The sequence below is a fragment of the Salmo salar genome, chromosome ssa01 (genome assembly GCF_905237065.1).
Source record: "Salmo salar chromosome ssa01, Ssal_v3.1, whole genome shotgun sequence".
NCBI lineage: Eukaryota > Metazoa > Chordata > Actinopteri > Salmoniformes > Salmonidae > Salmo > Salmo salar.
In genome coordinates, this window is record NC_059442.1 from 171845086 (window position 1) to 171862679 (window position 17594).

The following is a 17594-nucleotide window of genomic DNA, read 5'->3' on the forward strand; positions in this document are numbered from 1 at the left end:
AAACTCCTTAGACCACACAAAGACATATAGGGGAGAGTGGGGTAAAAACTCCTTCGACCACACAAAGATATATATAGGGGAGAGTGGGGTAAAAACTCCTTAGACCACACAAAGATATATATAGGGGAGAGTGGGGTAAGGTAAGTCATTTTTTATATTCAGCATCTCTCTGTCAAGGGAAATTTAGTTTCATTTCTAACAAAGGTATCTACATATATTTCAGGATGTTATTTATCATCAATCAAAATGCATGTAAACATTACAGTTTTGAAAACATAGCTTGCCCCCAAAAAGCGATCTTTTGGCACAACTTACCCCGGGTATGGGGTAAGTTGACCCGCCTTAATCAGCGTACAAATTTCTGTACTGAATGAAATATTACCACAACTTTTTCAAAACACGTTTTTTGTTGTATTTTTAAGCATTATTTAAAACTGTAATGTTTACATGCATTTTGATTGATGATAAATAACATCCTGAAATATATGTAGATACCTTTGTTAGAAATGAAACTAAATTTCCCTTGACAGAGAGATGCTGAATATAAAAAATTGCTTAACTTACCCCACTCTAAAAAAAACACTTGGTTAACACAGGCTTAACACCTAACAAACACTTGTTTAACATAAGCTTAACACCTAACAAACACTATAGGCAAACATTTTGACTATATTAGCCCACACAGCTACGAGGATGCACTTTCATGCTCAAGTCCTCAACTAGCGGCTTCATTAAATAGTACCCACAAAACACCAGAGTTCCTCTGTCCAGTGTCTGTGTTCTTTTGCCCATCTTAATCTTTTATTTTTATTGGCCAGTCTGAGATATGGCTTTTTCTTTGCTACTCTGCCTAGAAGGCCAGCATCCCGGAGTCGCTCTCCTCTTCACTGTTGACGTTGAGACTGGTGTTTTGTGGGTACTATTTAATGAAGCTGCCAGTTGAGGACTTGTGAGGCGTCTGTTTCTCAAACTAGACACTCTAATGTACTTGTCCTCTTGCTCAGTTGTGCACCGGGGCCTCCCACTCCTCTTTCTATTCTGGTTAGAGCCAGTTTGCGCTGTTCTGTGAAGGGAGTAGTACACAGCATTGTATGAGATCTTCAGTTGTTTGGCAATTTCTGTTGCATGGAATAGCCTTCATTTCTCAGAACAAGAATAGACTGACGAGTTTCAGAAGAAAGTACATTGTTTCTGGCCATTTTGAGCCTGTAATCGAACCCACAAATGCTGATGCTCCAGATACTCAACTAGTCTAAAGAAGGACAGTTTTATTGCTTCTTTAATGAGGACAACAGTTCTCAGCTGTGCTAACATAATTGCAAAAGGGTTTTCTAATGATCAATTAGCCTTTTAAAATGATAAACTTGGATTAGCTAACACAACGTGCCATTGGAACACAGGAGTGATGGTTGCTGATAATGAGCCTCTGTACGCCTCTGTAAATATTCCATAAAAAATCTGCCGTTTCCAGCTACAATAGTCATTTACAAGATTAACAATGTATTTCTGATAAATGTTATTTTAATGGACAAAATGTTTGCTTTTCTTTCAAAAACAAGGACATTTCTAAGAGACCCCAAACTTTTGAATGGTAGTGTACCATTAAAAAAATCTCTGTGCATTCAAATTGACATTTAATAAAATGCAATTGTGTTGGTTGTCCGTGGCTTATGCCTGTCCATACCATAACCCCACCGCCACCATGGGGCACACTGTTCACAACGTTGACATCAGCAAATCGTTCGCCCCACATGACGCCATACTGCGTTTGGAGGCCGGTTGGACGTACTGCCAAATTCCCAAAAAACGACGTTGGAGGCTTATTTTGGAGAAATGAACATTCAATTATTTGGCAACAGCTCTGGTGGACATTCCTGTAGTCAGCATGCCAATTACACGCTCCCTCAAAACATCAGACATCTGTGGCATTGTGTTGTTTGACAAAACTGCACATTTTAGAGTGGCCTTTTATTGTCCCCCAGCACAAGGTGCACCTGTGTAATGATCATGCTGTTTTAATCAGCTTCTTGACATGCCACACCTGTCAGATGGATGGATTATCTTGGCAAAGGAGAAATGCCCCACTAACAGGGATGGAAACAACATTTGTGTACAAAATTTGAGAGAAATAAGCTTTTTGTCCGACACTTTTTTATTTCAACTCATGAAATATGAGACCAACGCTTTACATGTTGCATTTTATATTTTTTGTTCAATGTAGAAGATAATTAGTCTGAGGCTTAGGAGGCATGTAGAAGAATGACATTATAAACCCAGAGGTAAAAACGTGATGTCAGAGACCATCGGTTTAATGTTGTTTTTTTCTTCTTTTCCTCAGAGAAGAGGCGTGGTCTTTCGTCCAGCCAGATGGAGCTGGGGACGGGTAGCTCCTCCCACATGGGGGTGGGTTTCCCTGACGAGGGTGTGGCTTTTGAGAACCCCGCCTTGTTCGACAGCTTTGAGGAGGTGGAGCTCCACAGGGTGATGAAGAGCTCCAAGAGGAGCAGAGATGGAGAGAACACGCGAGTCAGGAGTAAGTACTGTAGATGGCCCTTAAACAGAGTCGGGACTGTAGATGGCCCTTAAACAGAGTCGGGACTGTAGATGGCCCTTAAACAGAGTCGGGACTGTAGATGGCCCTTAAACAGAGTCGGGACTGTAGATGGCCCTTAAACAGAGTCGGGACTGAAGATGGCCCTTAAACAGAGTCGGGACTGTAGATGGCCCTTTAAACAGAGTCGGGACTGTAGATGGCCCTTAAACAGAGTCGGGACTGTAGATGGCCCTTAAACAGAGTCGGGACTGTAGATGGCCCTTTAAACAGAGTCGGGACTGTAGATGGCCCTTAACCTGTTGGGTCTAGGGGGCAGCATTTGCACGTCTGGATAAAAAAAATTTACCCGATTTAATCTGGTTACTATTCCTACCCAGTAACTAGAATATGCATATACTTATTATATATGGATAGAAAACACTCTAAAGTTTCCAAAACTGTTTGAATGGTGTCTGTGAGTATAACAGAACTCATTTGGCAGGCAAAACCCTGAGACATTTTCTGACAGGAAGTGGATACCTGATGTGTTGTATTGACTTTAAACCTATCCCATTGAAAAACACAGGGGTTTAGGAATATTTTGGCACTTCCTATTGCTTCCACTAGATGTCACCAGCCTTTACAAAGTGTTTTGAGTCTTCTGGAGGGAGATCTGACCGAACAAGAGCCATGGAACGGTGATGTCCCATTAGACACCTGGCGCGCTACTTCATGTTGGGTACCCTCGTTCCAAGGAAAGGTCTTTGTTTCGGGCCATTTTGAGCCTGTAATCAAACCCACAAATGCTGATGCTTCAGATACTCAACTAGTTTAACCTGTTTAGGATAGGGGGCAGTATTGACACGGCTGGATAAAAAACATACCCGATTTAATCTGGTTACCACTCCTACCCAGTAACTAGAATATGCATATACTTATTACATATGGATAGAAATCACCCTAAATTTTCTAAAACTGTTTGAATGGTGTCTGTGAGTATAACAGAACTCAAATGGCAGGTCAAAACCTGAGAGATTCCTTTACAGGAAGTGGCCTGTCTGACCATTTCTTGAACTTCTTTTCCATCTCTATCATTTACTAAGGATCTCTGCTCTAACGTGACACTTCCCACGTCGTCCATAGGCGCTCAGAGCCCGGGAAAAAACAGAATGTCGTCATTCCAGCCCCAGGCTGAAACACATTATCGCCTTTCTCAAGTGGCCGATCAAGGGACACTGGGCTTAGGCGCGTGACCCGACCGCCCCCGCCTTTGGGATTTTTTCCTCTGTTTGCCGAAAAGGAGATTCCCTGTCGGAATATTATCGCTTTCTACGAGAAAAATGGCGTAAAAATTGATTTTAAACAGCGGTTGACATGCTTCGAAGTACGGTAATGGAATATTTAGAATTTTATTGTCACGAATTGCGCCATGCGCGCGACACTTCTTTACTATTTCGGATAGTGTCTTGAACGCACGAACAAAACGCCGCTATTCGGATATAACGATGGATTATTTTGGACCAAACCAACATTTGTTATTGAAGTAGCAGTCCTGGGTGTGCATTCTGACGAAGACAACAAAAGGTAATGAAACTTTTATAATAGTAAATATGATTATGGTGAGTGCTAAACTTGCCGGGTGTCTAAATAGCGAGCCCGTGATGCCTGTGCTATGTACTTAGAATATTGCAAAATGTGCTTTCACCAAAAAGCTATTTTAAAATCGGACATATCGAGTGCATAGAGGAGGTCTGTATCTATAATTCTTAAAATAATTGTTATGCTTTTTGTGAACGTTTATCGTGAGTAATTTAGTAAAATGTTAGCGAATTCCCCGGAAGTTTGCGGGGGTATGCTAGTTCTGAACGTCACATGCTAATGTAAAAAGCTGGTTTTTGATATAAATATGAACTTGATTGAACAAAACATGCATGTATTGTATAACATAATGTCCTAGGGTTGTCATCTGATGAAGATCATCAAAGGTGAGTGCTGCATTTAGCTGTCTTCTGGGTTTTGGTGACATTATATGCTGGCTTGAAAAATGGGTGTCTGATTATTTCTGGCTTGGTACTCTGCTGACATAATCTAATGTTTTGCTTTCGTTGTAAAGCCTTTTTGAAATCAGACAGTGTGGTTAGATTAACGAGAGTCTTGTCTTTAAATAGCTGTAAAATAGTCATATGTTTGAGAAATTTAAGTAATAGGATTTTTAAGGTTTTGAAAATCGCGCCACAGGCTGCCAGTGGCTGTTACGTAGGTGGGACGAATTCGTCCCGCCTAGCCCAGAGAGGTTGAAGAAGACCAGTTTTATAGCTTCTTTAATCAGAACAACAGTTTTCAGCTGTGCTAACATAATTGCAAAAGGGTTTTCTAATGATCAATTAGCCTTTTAAAATGATAAACTTGGATTAGCTAACACAACGTGCCATTGGAACACAGGAGTGATGGTTGCTGATAATGGGCCTCTGTACGCCTATGTAGATATTCCATAAAAAATCTGCCGTTTCCAGCTACAATAGTCATTTACAACATTAACAATGTCTACACTGTCATGGATCCCTCCGGAACTTTCATTACGCACACCTGGCCCCTATTCCCAGTGATTAGTAATTGTATAAATATGTCCTTGGTTTACCAGTGTCCTGTCGATTATTGTTACAATGTCCGTTGGTGCGTGTGAGTACCTGTGCTGTGTGTAATTTGGGTATAATAAAATACCCTATTACACATTCCTGCGCCTGTCTCCCGACCCTTTATACCAGGGTGACATACCCTGTATTTCTGATCAATTTGATGTTATTTTAATGGACAAATGTGTTTTTCTTTCAAAAACAAGGACATTTCTAAGTGACCCCAAGCTTTTGAATGGTAGTGTATATATACATTTGCAAAATATACTTTGGTTTAGATACAAGCATTATGAAACCTCTAATAATAAATCATTTGACTTGGTGAAAATTATTTTTGGAGCCTAACTTGCTTACCAGTTTTTCCATCTGGTTTCCCCTTCACAAACTCCATGAAATTATGACCTCTTCCTAAATATTTGGTCAAATTATTAATTTTGTGTAAAGTTTCCTAGAAACAAGGGTGGATCAATTTACCCCACTCTCCCCTACCGTATAAAACGAACCATTCACAACATTCTGAATATTCAAAGCTGAGATTCGAGCTCCCTACAATCTGTGGAATTCCATAAAACACGTTCCTCTTTTTGCCTCTCAAAACAACACAAAGCAATATCCCAAACGCAACACTGCATTTCAATTTCCTCATAGAGGGAGTTGTTGGATTGGCAGTACAGGAAATTAAAATGTTCTAAGGTTTACAGTTCATTAAAGAACAATGTTCACAGGCTCAGTCCCTACAAGGATTTCACTCTCACAGACAGGAGAGTTAGGTTACATCCCAAACGGCTCAAATGTTACCATTTGGGACGCAGACAGTCTCTACACTACAGAACCAACCCGTTTCCTCCTCAGGACAGCAGAGAGCTAGGTGTCTCAACAACAACACATGATGAAGGTTGGTTCAACCAGTTGACTGTGGTTTAATAATGGGGCATCACGGTTTAATAATCTGACATCATGGTTTAATAATCTGACATCATGGTTTAATAATCTGACATCACGGTTTAATAATCTGACATCATGTTTTAATAATGGGGCATCACGGTTTAATAATCTGACATCATGGTTTAATAATCTGACATCATGGTTTATGGGACATCACGGTTTAATAATCTGACATCATGGTTTAATAATCTGACATCATGGTTTATGGGACATCACGGTTTAATAATCTGATATCACGGTTTAATAATCTGACATCATGGTTTATGGGACATCACGGTTTAATAATCTGACATCATGGTTTAATAATCTGACATCATGGTTTAATAATGGTGAATTCACCAGCAACCACCCCCTTGGGTTGCCCGTGTGTGTGTGTGTGTGTGTGTGTGTGTGTGTGTGTGTGTGTGTGTGTGTGTGTGTGTGAGAGAGAGAGAGAGATTAGGAAGGGGGTGGGTGGTGATGCATCTTGTTGTTCCAGGCTGCTTTATAAATCAGAAGAGCTGAACAGAGGGTTGCTGGAGATACTGAGAAAACAGACACACACACACACACACACACACACACACACACACACACACACACACACACACACACACACACACACACACACACACACATTGAGCGGTGGCTCAGTTCTGTGGGCAGTAGAACAACGTGGCCTTTGTGGCCTTTGTATTGAATGATAAAAAGACACGATTTCTCTTTGATGTATGTGTGCTGCAGTGTACTCCAAGCTGATAGCATTAGCATCACATAGACACACAGGAACACTGTCATCATCATCATCATCATCATCATCAGCCAGGGAACCAGACAACAAACAGCAGACATCCACAACATCCCTGGCTAGGTAATAACCATTTAAAAATGGCAGTAATAGGAGAAATCACATCATTCTAAGGGAAAATATTTATCCAAATCAGCCAACACAACACTGATAAGAGGTAGAGTTTTCAACCGTAAACAGAATAACCATTAAGCCATGCAGGAGATGGATGACAGGGTATTGTCGAACAATCTACCCCTCACCAGGACACTTATCTACCCCTCACCAGGACACTTATCTACCCCTCACCAGGACACTTATCTACCCCTCACCAGGACACTTTCATTCGCTGACGTCACACTTCCACAAGGAGCTTTGTATAGAGTGAGAATAGTAGCTTATTGGACGAGTTGTGAATGAGACAGAGGAAGGAGACAGTAATTGGGACAGACAGACAGGACATGGAATGGACAGATAGGAAGGGTGAGAGGGGACAGAAAGGAAGTGGATGAGACTGTTAAGCACGGGGGCTAAGAGTGACATGACCTATGGCAGATTATAACTGTTCTTGGTCTTAGTAATAACTGTGTTTGATCTCACCGAAAGCAGCGGTCATAGCAGGGTCCATGGTGGGCTGTCCGTCTCCGGAGGGAAGGTCCAGACGGGTGAAATCTCGGCTCTTGTCGTTGTTGTACTTCACATTCAGGCTGGTCAGCTTGGAGAACTCCACGCGAAGAGTACAACACGCGTTATAGATGTTCTGGCCATCCAAAGTCTAGACAGACAGACAAACAGAAAGGGTGTTAGATCAAACAATTGAATAGGACAGACTTTCATTGGGACAACTGTATAACAAAGTATTCAGAAATGTGTAAACAATTTCATGGTAACTGGTACACAGTTATGTTTTAGTATCTCTCAGACCTCTATAACATGTTTTAGTATCTCTGGCCTCTATAACATGTTGAGTATCTCTGACCTCCATAACATGTTTTAGTATCTCAGACCTCCATAACATGTTTTAGTATCTCTCAGACCTCCATAACATGTTGAGTATCTCTGACCTCCATAACATGTTGAGTATCTCAGACCTTCATAACATGTTGAGTATCTCTGACCTCCATAACATGTTTTAGTATCTCAGACCTCCATAACATGTTGAGTATCTCTGACCTCCATAACATGTTGAGTATCTCTGACCTCCATAACATGTTGAGTATCTCTGACCTCCATAACATGTTGAGTATCTCTGACCTCCATAACGTGTTGAGTATCTCTGACCTCCATAACATGTTGAGTATCTCTGACCTCCATAACATGTTGAGTATCTCAGACCTTCATAACATGTTGAGTATCTCTGACCTCCATAACATGTTTTAGTATCTCAGACCTCCATAACATGTTGAGTATCTCTGACCTCCATAACATGTTGAGTATCTCTGACCTCTATAACATGTTGAGTATCTCTGACCTCCATAATATGTTGAGTATCTCTGACCTCTATAACATGTTGAGTATCTTTGACCTCCATAACATGTTTTAGTATCTCAGACCTCCATAACATGTTTTAGTATCTCAGACCTCCATAACATGTTTTAGTATCTCAGACCTCCATAACATGTTTTAGTATCTCAGACCTCCATAACATGTTGAGTATCTCTGACCTCCATAACATGTTGAGTATCTCTGACCTCTATAACATGTTGAGTATCTCTGACCTCCATAACATGTTGAGTATCTCAGACCTCCATAACATGTTGAGTATCTCTGACTTCTATGACATGTTGAGTATCTCTGACCTCCATAACATGTTGAGTATCTCTGACCTCCATAACATGTTGAGTATCTCTGACCTCTATAACATGTTGAGTATCTCTGACCTCTATAACATGTTGAGTATCTCTGACCTCTATAACATGTTGAGTATCTCTCTGACCTCCATAACATGTTGAGTATCTCTGACCTCCATAACATGTTGAGTATCTCAGACCTCCATAACATGTTGAGTATCTCTCTGACCTCTATAACATGTTGAGTATCTCTGACCTCTATAACATGTTGAGTATCTCTGTTCTCCATAACATGTTTTAGTATCTCTGACCTCCATAACATGTTGAGTATCTCAGACCTCCATAACATGTTGAGTATCTCAGACCTCCATAACATGTTGAGTATCTCTGACCTCCATAACATGTTGAGTATCTCTCTGACCTCCATAACATGTTGAGTATCTCTGACCTCCATAACATGTTGAGTATCTCTGACCTCCATAACATGTTGAGTATCTCTCAGACCTCCATAACATGTTGAGTATCTCTGACCTGTATAACATGTTGAGTATCTCTGACCTCCATAACATGTTGAGTATCTCTGACCTCCATAACATGTTGAGTATCTCTGACCTCCATAACATGTTTTAGTATCTCTCAGACCTCTATAACATGTTGAGTATCTCTGACCTCCATAACATGTTGAGTATCTCTCTGACCTCTATAACATGTTGAGTATCTCTGACCTCTATAACATGTTGAGTATCTCTGACCTCCATAACATGTTGAGTATCTCAGACCTCCATAACATGTTGAGTATCTCAGACCTCCATAACATGTTTTAGTATCTCTGACCTCCATAACATGTTGAGTATCTCTCTGAACTCTATAACATGTTGAGTATCTCTGACCTCCATAACATGTTGAGTATCTCTGACCTCTATAACATGTTGAGTATCTCTGACCTCCATAACATGTTGAGTATCTCTATAACATGTTGAGTATCTCTGACCTCTATAACATGTTGAGTATCTCTGACCTCCATAACATGTTGAGTATCTCAGACCTCCATAACATGTTGAGTATCTCTCTGACCTCTATAACATGTTGAGTATCTCTGACATCCATAACATGTTGAGTATCTCTGACCTCCATAACATGTTGAGTATCTCTGACCTCCATAACATGTTGAGTATCTCTGACCTCTATAACATGTTGAGTATCTCTGTTCTCCATAACATGTTTTAGTATCTCTGACCTCCATAACATGTTGAGTATCTCAGACCTCCATAACATGTTGAGTATCTCAGACCTCCATAACATGTTGAGTATCTCTGACCTCCATAACATGTTGAGTATCTCTCTGACCTCCATAACATGTTGAGTATCTCTGACCTCCATAACATGTTGAGTATCTCTGACCTCTATAACATGTTGAGTATCTCTGACCTCCATAACATGTTGAGTATCTCTGACCTCTATAACATGTTGAGTATCTCTGACCTCCATAACATGTTGAGTATCTCTGACCTCCATAACATGTTGAGTATCTCTATAACATGTTGAGTATCTCTGACCTCTATAACATGTTGAGTATCTCTCAGACCTCCATAAACAGAGACATGTATCACTAGCCACTTTAAACAATGCCGCTTTATATGTTTTCATACCCTACATTACTCATCTCATATGTATATACTGTATTCTATACCATCTACTGCATCTTGCCTATGCCGTTCTGCCATCACTCATTTATATATTTGTTTATGTACATATTCGTATTCATTCCTTTACACTTGTGTGTATAAGGTAGTTGTGAAATTGTTAGATTACTTGTTAGATATTACTGCACGGTCGGAACTAGAAGCACAAGCATTTCACTACACTCGCATTAACGTCTGCTAACCATGTGTATGTGACCAATACATTTGATTTGACATAGAGAAAGACATGGTCCTAGTGAAGAAGGAATCGCCCCTTTATAGTGTAGTGCACAGAGGGACAAATAACTTCTCCCATCATCAGAAAACCACAGTGTTTACATCTAGAAGAAGGAAATTACAGTAATGACATAATATGGGTCACTACAGTTACTGAACCACTCAGAGAATGTAGAACAGTTAATGCATCTGCATCTAGTCCACCCCAGGCCACTGCATCTAGTCTAACCCAGGCCACTGCATCTAGTACACCCCAGGTCACTGCATCTAGTCCACCCCAGGCCACTGCATCTAGTCTTCCCCAGGCCACTGCATCTAGTCCACCCCAGGCCACTGCATCTAGTCCACGACAGGCCACTGCATCTAGTCTACCCCAGGACACTGCATCTAGTCTAACCCAGGCCACTGCATCTAGTCTAACCCAGACCACTGCATCTAGTCTAACCCAGGCCACTGCATCTAGTCTAACCCAGGCCACTGCATCTAGTCTAACCCAGGCCACTGCATCTAGTCTAACCCAGGCCACTGCATCTAGTCTAACCCAGGCCACTGCATCTAGTCTAACCCAGGCCACTGCATCTAGTCCACCCCAGGCCACTGCATCTAGTCTACCCAGGACACTGCATCTAGTCCACCCCAGGACACTGCATCTAGTCTACCCCAGGCCACTGCATCTAGTCCACCCCAGGCCACTGCATCTAGTCCACCCCAGGCCACTGCATCTAGTCTACCCCAGGCCACTGCATCTAGTCCACCCCAGGCAGCTGCATCTAGTCCACGACAGGCCACTGCATCTAGTCCACCCCAGGCCACTGCATCTAGTCTACCCCAGGACACTGCATCTAGTCCACCCCAGGACACTGCATCTAGTCCACCCCAGGCCACTGCATCTAGTCCACCCCAGGCCACTGCATCTAGTCTACCCCAGGACACTGCATCTAGTCCACCCCAGGTAACTGCATCTAGTCTACCCCAGGCCATTGCATCTAGTCTACCCCAGGACACTGCATCTAGTCCACCCCAGGCCACTGCATCTAGTCCACCCCAGGCCACTGCATCTAGTCCACTACAGGCCACTGCATCTAGTCTACCCCAGGCCACTGCATCTAGTCCACCCCAGGACACTGCATCTAGTCCACCCCATGTCACTGCATCTAGTCCACCCCAGGCCACTGCATCTAGTCCACCCCAGGACACTGCATCTAGTCCACCCCAGGCCACTGCATCTAGTCCACGACAGGCCACTGCATCTAGTCTACCCTAGGCCACTGCATCTAGTCTACCCCAGGCCACTGCATCTAGTCTACCCCAGGCCACTGCATCTAGTCTAACCCAGGCCAATGCATCTAGTCTAACCCAGGCCACTGCATCTAGTCCACCCCAGGCCACTGCATCTAGTCTACCCAGGACACTGCATCTAGTCCACCCCAGGACACTGCATCTAGTCCACCCCAGGCCACTGCATCTAGTCCACCCCAGGCCACTGCATCTAGTCTACCCCAGGCCACTGCATCTAGTCCACCCCAGGCCACTGCATCTAGTCCACGACAGGCCACTGCATCTAGTCTACCCAGGCCACTGCATCTAGTCTACCCCAGGCCACTGCATCTAGTCCACCCCAGGCCACTGCATCTAGTCCACCCCAGGCCACTGCATCTAGTCCACCCCAGGCCACTGCATCTAGTCCACGACAGGCCACTGCATCTAGTCTACCCCAGGACACTGGGACACTGCATCTAGTCCACCCCAGGCCACTGCATCTAGTCTACCCAGGACACTGCATCTAGTCCACCCCAGGACACTGCATCTAGTCCACCCCAGGCCACTGCATCTAGTCTACCCCAGGCCACTGCATCTAGTCTACCCCAGGCCACTGCATCTAGTCCACCCCAGGCCACTGCATCTAGTCCACCCCAGGCCACTGCATCTAGTCCACCCCAGGCCACTGCATCTAGTCCACCCCAGGCCACTGCATCTAGTCCACCCCAGGACACTGCATCTAGTCCACCCCAGGTCACTGCATCTAGTCCACCCCAGGCCACTGCCTCTCCATCCAGGGAGACAGGGAGACTGCTCTACCTCTCCATCCAGGGAGACTGCTCTACCTCTCCATCCAGGGAAACTGCTCTACCTCTCCATTCAGGGAGACAGGGAGACTGCTCTCATCCATTAGTGAAGACCTACAGCTGAACTTCATAATGAATGAACGAGAGCAATTTGAGAGCCATTTACAAGCAAACAGTCATAACGGAGAACATGATCTTGTTTTTCCTTTCCCCTAGCAATTTACAGAGCTTACAGAGTAGGGATTCTACCTCACTCTCAACCTCTCTTCCCCTGCCCCCCCCTCGTCCCACAACCCCTCCCTCAAAAAAAGCTTGCAGGCATATAACATCTGTTCTTCAGAAGCAAAAAAGGGAAATAGCTCAAAAGGTAAGAACCTGTAGGACAGTGGTCGCCAACCTGGTCGATCTTCAAGGCATTCCTAGTCGATCACCAAACACGTGGCTATGAATTTGTGCATGAGGCAGATGCAGTGCGACTGGAGTTTTGCCATCAAGTGGAAGACAGTATCCCCTCTCTCTGGTTCAGTCTCACCGGAGGAAAGCAAGGAGAGAGCAGGGACCATGAGAGGCTCCCTCCCTCCGCTGACTAATGTTCAAAACAACTGGAAACTCGGAAATCTCACACTTCCGACTTCAGTGCGTTCAAGACAACTAGAAACTTTTTTTCCCCAGTTCTCTTGGAAGCACCATAACCATCAGATGCAGATACAATTAAATCTGTGCCTTGCTGGAAGCCCCACCTTCCACAGGTGATAAGTGAGGCTTGGATTCATTCCTTCAATTATTCTACTCTTCACCTTTGGTCTGAACAGGAACGATTCATGCTACTAAAACAAACAAAGTGGAACACAAGACTGTCTTACATTGACCCAACTAAACTGTCTCTTAGTGGTAAAGCGTGCTCACCCCCTGGACGTTTTGTGCTGAAGTTAGTATGGTTCTAATGAGTTTCCTAATCACAAACATTTATTCTTCTCCCTTTAGTTTTCACTCTGCAATAAAACAATGTCAGTGGGCGTTTACAAAAAAGTAGCTGGGAGCCTGAATTACCATTAATTTATAAATACGTAGTGAAACAGAGGCATTGAGTGAGGTAGGTGATGAAAAGTAAATTAGTTTGGTCTTTTCACGAGGATGTGGTGATATACTGCCATCTGGTGGCGACTAGAAACAATTGCATAATAAGACCTATTATAAATTGATAGACTCGACTCGTGACTCGACCATTGGGGACTCGGACTTGGACTCGACTCAGACTTCAGCCATAGGGACTCGTGTCTCGACTTGGCCTTGAGTTTTAGTGACTCGACTACGACACTGGTGGCTGGTGTGTGTGATTTGAGATTTGTGGGCTCTAGCTACAGCCAGGTATAGCATGGAGATGGAGGAGGCCAGGCAGTAAAACACATCGTCCAATCTCTCTTCCTCCTAACACATGGGAGCTAGACAGCATTTTTATGTTTGCCCTGTGAATAAACAAACATCTATGCTGAAACCGAGTGCTCCTTTTTCTTTATTTTGGGATAGTGACCTGTTGAAGTGTCCTGGAGTAAGGAATATTCTTTGGGATAGTGACCTGTTGAAGTGTCCCGGAGTAAGGAATGTTTTTGGGGATAGTGACCTGTTGAAGTGTCCTGGAGTAAGGAATAATTTTTGGGGATAGTGACCTGTTGAAGTGTCCTGGAGTAAGGAATATTTTTGGGGATAGTGACCTGTTGAAGTGTCCTGGAGTAAGGAATAATTTTTTCGGATTATCAAGTCCCTCAGTCGAGCACCTGATTCCCTTCATGTTCAAGCTAGACTGAAGCGTGTTTGGGTATGCTTTGCTACACCCGCAATAACATCTGCTAAATATGTGTACGTGACCAATCAAATTTGATACGATTTTTGAGCTCAGGTTTAAAGCATGGTTGGGGTTGTATTGGAAAAAAGACCAAAAGGCTAGATTGATAAAACCAAGGGTTGTAATGGAGACCAAGACTTATCTGGGCTAAACTGAGCTGAGAGGGAATATATGTGACATTATTAAGGCTTTTATCCAAACACATCAGGACATATCTGACATTATTAAGGCTTTTATCCAAACATATCAGGACAGAAATAGACAGACTGTAGATCCGGCTTCAGAATGAGATCTTTGTTATGCTCTCTCCTGCCTCTTCTGACTGCTGCGTGATGTTTTAGAGCTGCGCTGCTATTCCTCACAGTTACATCAGGATGTCTGACATCCAAAAACCGAGCCAAATACCTAGCCAGAGACCTAGCCAGAGACCTAGCCAGAGACCTAGCCAAATACCTAGCCAGAGACCTAGCCAGAGACCTAGCCAAATACCTAGCCAGAGACCTAGCCAGAGACCTAGCCAAATACCTAGCCAGAGACCTAGCCAGAGACCTAGCCAAATACCTAGCCAGAGACCTAGCCAGAGACCTAGCCAGAGACCTAGCCAAATACCTAGCCAGAGATCTAGCCAGAGACCTAGCCAGAGACCTAGCCAGAGACCTAGCCAAATACCTAGCCAGAGACCTAGCCAGAGACCTAGCCAGAGACCTAGCCAAATACCTAGCCAGAGACCTAGCCAGAGACCTAGCCAGAGACCTAGCCAGAGACGTAGCCAAATACCTAGCCAGAGACCTAGCCAGAGACCTAGCCAGAGACCTAGCCAAATACCTAGCCAGAGACCTAGCCAGAGACCTAGCCAGAGACCTAGCCATATATCTAGCCAGAGACCTAGCCAGAGACCTAGCCAGAGACTTAGCCAGAGACCTAGCCAAATATCTAGCCAGAGACCTAGCCAGAGACCTAGCCAGAGACCTAGCCAGAGACCTAGCCTAGCCATTTCAACCCCATGTGAGGAGGTACGTACCACTTTGGCGTGGTGGGCATTCATCGGCTCAGTACGTACCACTTTGGCGTGGTGGGCATTCATCGGGTCAGTACGTACCACTTTGGCGTGGTGGGCATTCATCGGGTCAGCATATTGTAGCAGGGCCTGGAACTGGTTGTTCTTGGTGAATGTGATGATCTTCAGGACTGTCCCGAACTTAGAGAAGATCTATGGAGACAAAACCAAAAAAACCCAGTTCATATAAACATATCTCTTAGGCTACTTAGCACCATACTCTCATTCAGTATTCTGTGTTATGACCTGGGCTCCTCTCAATTCATCTTTCCTTGATTCCTCTCTCCACATCTTCTCAAAGGGCATTTCGGAGAAGGTCAGAGGGGAGGGACTATTAAGATAGAGCCATAGTGCAATGGTGCATTACCTCCAGAGAGACAAGGTAGAAGAGGTTAAAGGTCAGGGTTACCTGGTGCATTACCTCCAGAGAGACAAGGTAGAAGAGGTTAAAGGTCAGGGTTACCTGGTGCAGGACCTCCAGTGATACAGGGTAGAAGAGGTTAAAGGTCAGGGTTACCTGGTGTAGGACCTCCAGAGAGACAGGGTAGAAGAGCTTAGAGGTCAGAGATCAGGGTTACCTGGTGCAGGACCTCCAGTGATACAGGGTAGAAGAGCTTAGAGGTCAGAGATCAGGGTTACCTGGTGCAGGACCTCCAGTGATACAGGGTAGAAGAGGTTTTCTACAATGATGCGCAGCACGGGGCTCTGTCCTGGCATCAAGGCTCCATCACTGCCCGATGCTGAACCGCCCAATGCCATGTTCCCAGAATGCACTGCGTTGACTGCCTGCAACGCTGCCTGAGCTCTCTGTTGGGGAAAGGAGTAGAGAGGGGAAGAGAGGGAGGAGAGTGGAGGAAGAGGGGGGAAGAGAGGGAGGAGAGTTGAGGAGGAGAGGAGGAGAGAGGGAAGAGTGGAGGAGAAGGGGAAAGAGAGGGAGGAGAGTGGAGAAGGAGAGGAGGAAGAGAGGAGGAGAGTGGAGGAAGAGAGGGGGAAGAGAGGAGGAGAATGGAGGAGAGTGGAAGAAGAGAGGGGAAGAGAAGGAGGAGAGTGGAGGAGAAGAGGGGGAAGAGACAGGGTAGAGGGGGGAGGAGAGTGGAGGAAGAGAGGGGAAGAGAAGGAGGAGAGTGGAGGAGAAGAGGGGGAAGAGACAGGGTAGAGGGGGAGGAGAGTGGAGGAGAGAGGGAAGAGAGGGAGGAGAGTGGAGGAGAGAGGGGGAGAGACAGGGTAGAGGGGGGAGGAGAGTGGAGGAGAGAGGGAAGAGAGGGAGGAGAGTGGAGGAGAGAGGGGGAGAGACAGGGTAGAGGGGGAGGAGAGTGGAGGAGAGAGGGGGAGAGACAGGGTAGAGGGGGAGGAGAGTGGAGGAGAGAGGGAAGAGAGGGAGGAGAGTGGAGGAGAGAGGGGGAAGAGACAGGGTAGAGGGGGAGGAGAGTGGAGGAGAGAGGGAAGAGAGGGAGGAGAGTGGAGGAGAGAGGGGAAGAGAAGGAGGAGAGTGGAGGAGAAGAGGGGGAAGAGACAGGGTAGAGGGGGAGGAGAGTGGAGGAGAGAGGGAAGAGAGGGGGAGAGTGGAGAAGAGAGGGGAAGAGAAGGAGGAGAGTGGAGGAGAGAGGGGGAAGAGACAGGGTAGAGGGGGGAGGAGAGTGGAGGAGAGAGGGAAGAGAGGGAGGAGAGTGGAGGAGAGAGGGGGAGAGACAGGGTAGAGGGGAGGAGAGTGGAGGAGAGAGGGAAGAGAGGGAGGAGAGTGGAGGAGAGAGGGGGAAGAGACAGGGTAGAGGGGGAGGAGAGTGGAGGAGAGAGGGAAGAGAGGGAGGAGAGTGGAGGAGAGAGGGGAAGAGAAGGAGGAGAGTGGAGGAGAAGAGGGGGAAGAGACAGGGTAGAGGGGGAGGAGAGTGGAGGAGAGAGGGGGAAGAGAGGGGGGAGAGTGGAGGAGGAGAGGGGGATGTTGGGTTTAACAACCCAAACAATAAAAATATGATATACAATAACTTAATAATTTATTGTCATAATGTGGAGAGAGCGAGAAAGAGGAAGACAGAGATTGAGAG

General features: G+C 44.9%; 1 protein-coding gene across 5 annotated transcripts in view; it reads right to left on the bottom strand.

The window, feature by feature from the left end:
• The window catches only part of LOC106572778 (polypyrimidine tract-binding protein 3), a 121336-nt gene that overhangs the window by 22457 nt on the left and 81285 nt on the right, over positions 1 to 17594 (bottom strand). For 3 of the 5 annotated variants that reach the window (XM_045694149.1, XM_045694152.1, XM_045694158.1), the window contains 3 exons: positions 16192 to 16359; positions 15556 to 15705; positions 7478 to 7652 (listed from right to left, as the gene is read on the bottom strand). In XM_045694149.1, coding sequence (XP_045550105.1) covers positions 7478 to 7652; positions 15556 to 15705; positions 16192 to 16359 — 493 coding nt within the window. The remainder of the gene's footprint in view (positions 1 to 7477; positions 7653 to 15555; positions 15706 to 16191; positions 16360 to 17594) is intronic. The other 2 variants (XM_045694155.1, XM_045694161.1) reach the window with 1 other exon arrangement.